At 30.3% G+C, this 1857-nt stretch overlaps 1 protein-coding gene across 1 annotated transcript in view; it reads right to left on the bottom strand.

The window, feature by feature from the left end:
* Window positions 1–1857, bottom strand: part of LOC111832665 — a 9508-nt gene that overhangs the window by 688 nt on the left and 6963 nt on the right. Inside the window, exons 3-6 of the mRNA XM_023790302.1 lie at window positions 1588–1644; window positions 1308–1504; window positions 1129–1210; window positions 425–882 (exon numbers count right to left, since the gene is read on the bottom strand). Of these exons, the coding sequence (XP_023646070.1) occupies window positions 493–882; window positions 1129–1210; window positions 1308–1504; window positions 1588–1644 (726 nt within the window). The 3' untranslated portion in view covers window positions 425–492. The remainder of the gene's footprint in view (window positions 1–424; window positions 883–1128; window positions 1211–1307; window positions 1505–1587; window positions 1645–1857) is intronic.

A 1857-nucleotide genomic window follows, 5' to 3' on the forward strand; every position in this document is an offset into this window, starting at 1 on the left:
TAATGATTTGTAAAGAGTCATTCAAAATCTTCATAAATATGGAGTTATTGGATACAGAGTTTTACAAAGTCATTAAAAGTTCTGTGTTATTCAATTAAAACTAAAGAATCTCTTATTGTTAATGAATTAAAATTTTATGTTATTGGTTTATGATTTTAAACACTCTTCTTTACAAAATAAAGTCATGAAAAGTATCTTATAAATACAGAGATTGTTTGGGAGACTTTACAAGACTTTAAAAAAACTAATCAACAAGATTATATAAAACTCTCAAACAATCCTTTAAAATCATACAATTTATGATTTTAGCATAGTCATTTAAACTCTTTATAAGTTAGAATCCAATAACACCCCCTAAATACCTTATAAAACACTATAAATCATTTTAAAACCTCACAAGCCTTTTACTAATTAAAAATATTACCTGTGTACAGGAGGATAGGTGAATGACACGGAAAGGAGAGGAATTAAAAGGAGAGTCATCAGTCCTCTCTACCATTGGAAATTTCTTCTGTGCAATATATATGGCATTGATCTAGCATACGCTTCGACCTGTTTTTTTTTCTTTTTATCACTGAAAAATGATGATGCATTGTCCCAGATATGGATTGATCGTGAGGCCAAATTAATCTCCAGTGGTATCCACAACCGTTGCTCGACACACATTGGTGCAAATGTGACTTTTGTGTGTTTCTCCTTAAACACCTTACTGAAACATTCATCTTCAAAGTCAAAGCCATCTTTGTCGTCAAGAAATATCGCGTAGGAATCATCAATCGCCTGAATGAATTTTGAATCCACTAATGTCACATCTTTGTTGACATAAATATCAGGATGACTTTCTTTTCTTTGCTTATATAGCTGGACCGCTGGATCAATATGCTAAACTCAACAAAAACAAAATTAAAGTCAGATCAACAATATTAGAGAAAGCGCTAAAATTATTGTTAGTTTTTTATAAGGCTTTTATACGGTTTTTATAAAGTTAGGTTCTCACAAATTTACATATAAGTCTTTTAAACGGTTTTTATAATGTTCTCAAAAAAGTAAACTGAAAAGTCAATTCTAAAACTTATATAAGCCTTATAAAAAACTTATAAAACAAATTAAAACTGTTAGAAAACTTACAGCTGCTGTTATTGATTTTCCTGGCGTCTCAAGTGTTGTGAACCACTTGGCATCAACTTTGTTACCTAGAATTGTTAGAGGCCTAAAAACGAACACAACATATTTACAGCTTTTAAAACACTTATAAACAACTAAACGGAATTCCATTTCTTTTTTTGTCAAATAAAACTGAAACTTACTTTGTTTTCCTTGAACTCTTCCATTTAGCCAATAGTTCTACCCGTGTTGTATTAACTTTTTCAAAGGGATGAACAATTGGGTGCCTTTTCTTCTCAGCCGTGTAAGGCCACTGAGTGTGAATTGATGGAGCATGGTTTCGTTCACTTTTCCTTTTTACTTCACCAACATTATCAGCTTTATGCTTCTTTCTTCGTGGCTGAACAAAATAAAGTACAAATCCAGCATTTTATCGATTTTCAGTTGTAATAACTATTGTAATATTTTTAATTGCAAACTAACCATAGCTTTTGTTGTATCATCAACATCTTGATTGTCACTTGTTTTACGCTTCTTTTGCTGCAATGAACCAAACGAACACATTTTTAGACCATTTAATCCAAGTATGGAACATTTTTATAAAACCTGATAAACTCTTGATAAAAACCACATAAAAAACAGATAAACTCTTGGTAAACATTATAAAATCGCCTTTAGGCCTTATAAAAACCTTATAAAAACAGTTTAATAACAATATAAAAACCTTATAAAAACAGTTTAATAACAATATAA

The sequence above is a fragment of the Capsella rubella genome, unplaced genomic scaffold (genome assembly GCF_000375325.1).
Source record: "Capsella rubella cultivar Monte Gargano unplaced genomic scaffold, Caprub1_0 scaffold_1, whole genome shotgun sequence".
NCBI classification, from domain to species: domain Eukaryota; kingdom Viridiplantae; phylum Streptophyta; class Magnoliopsida; order Brassicales; family Brassicaceae; genus Capsella; species Capsella rubella.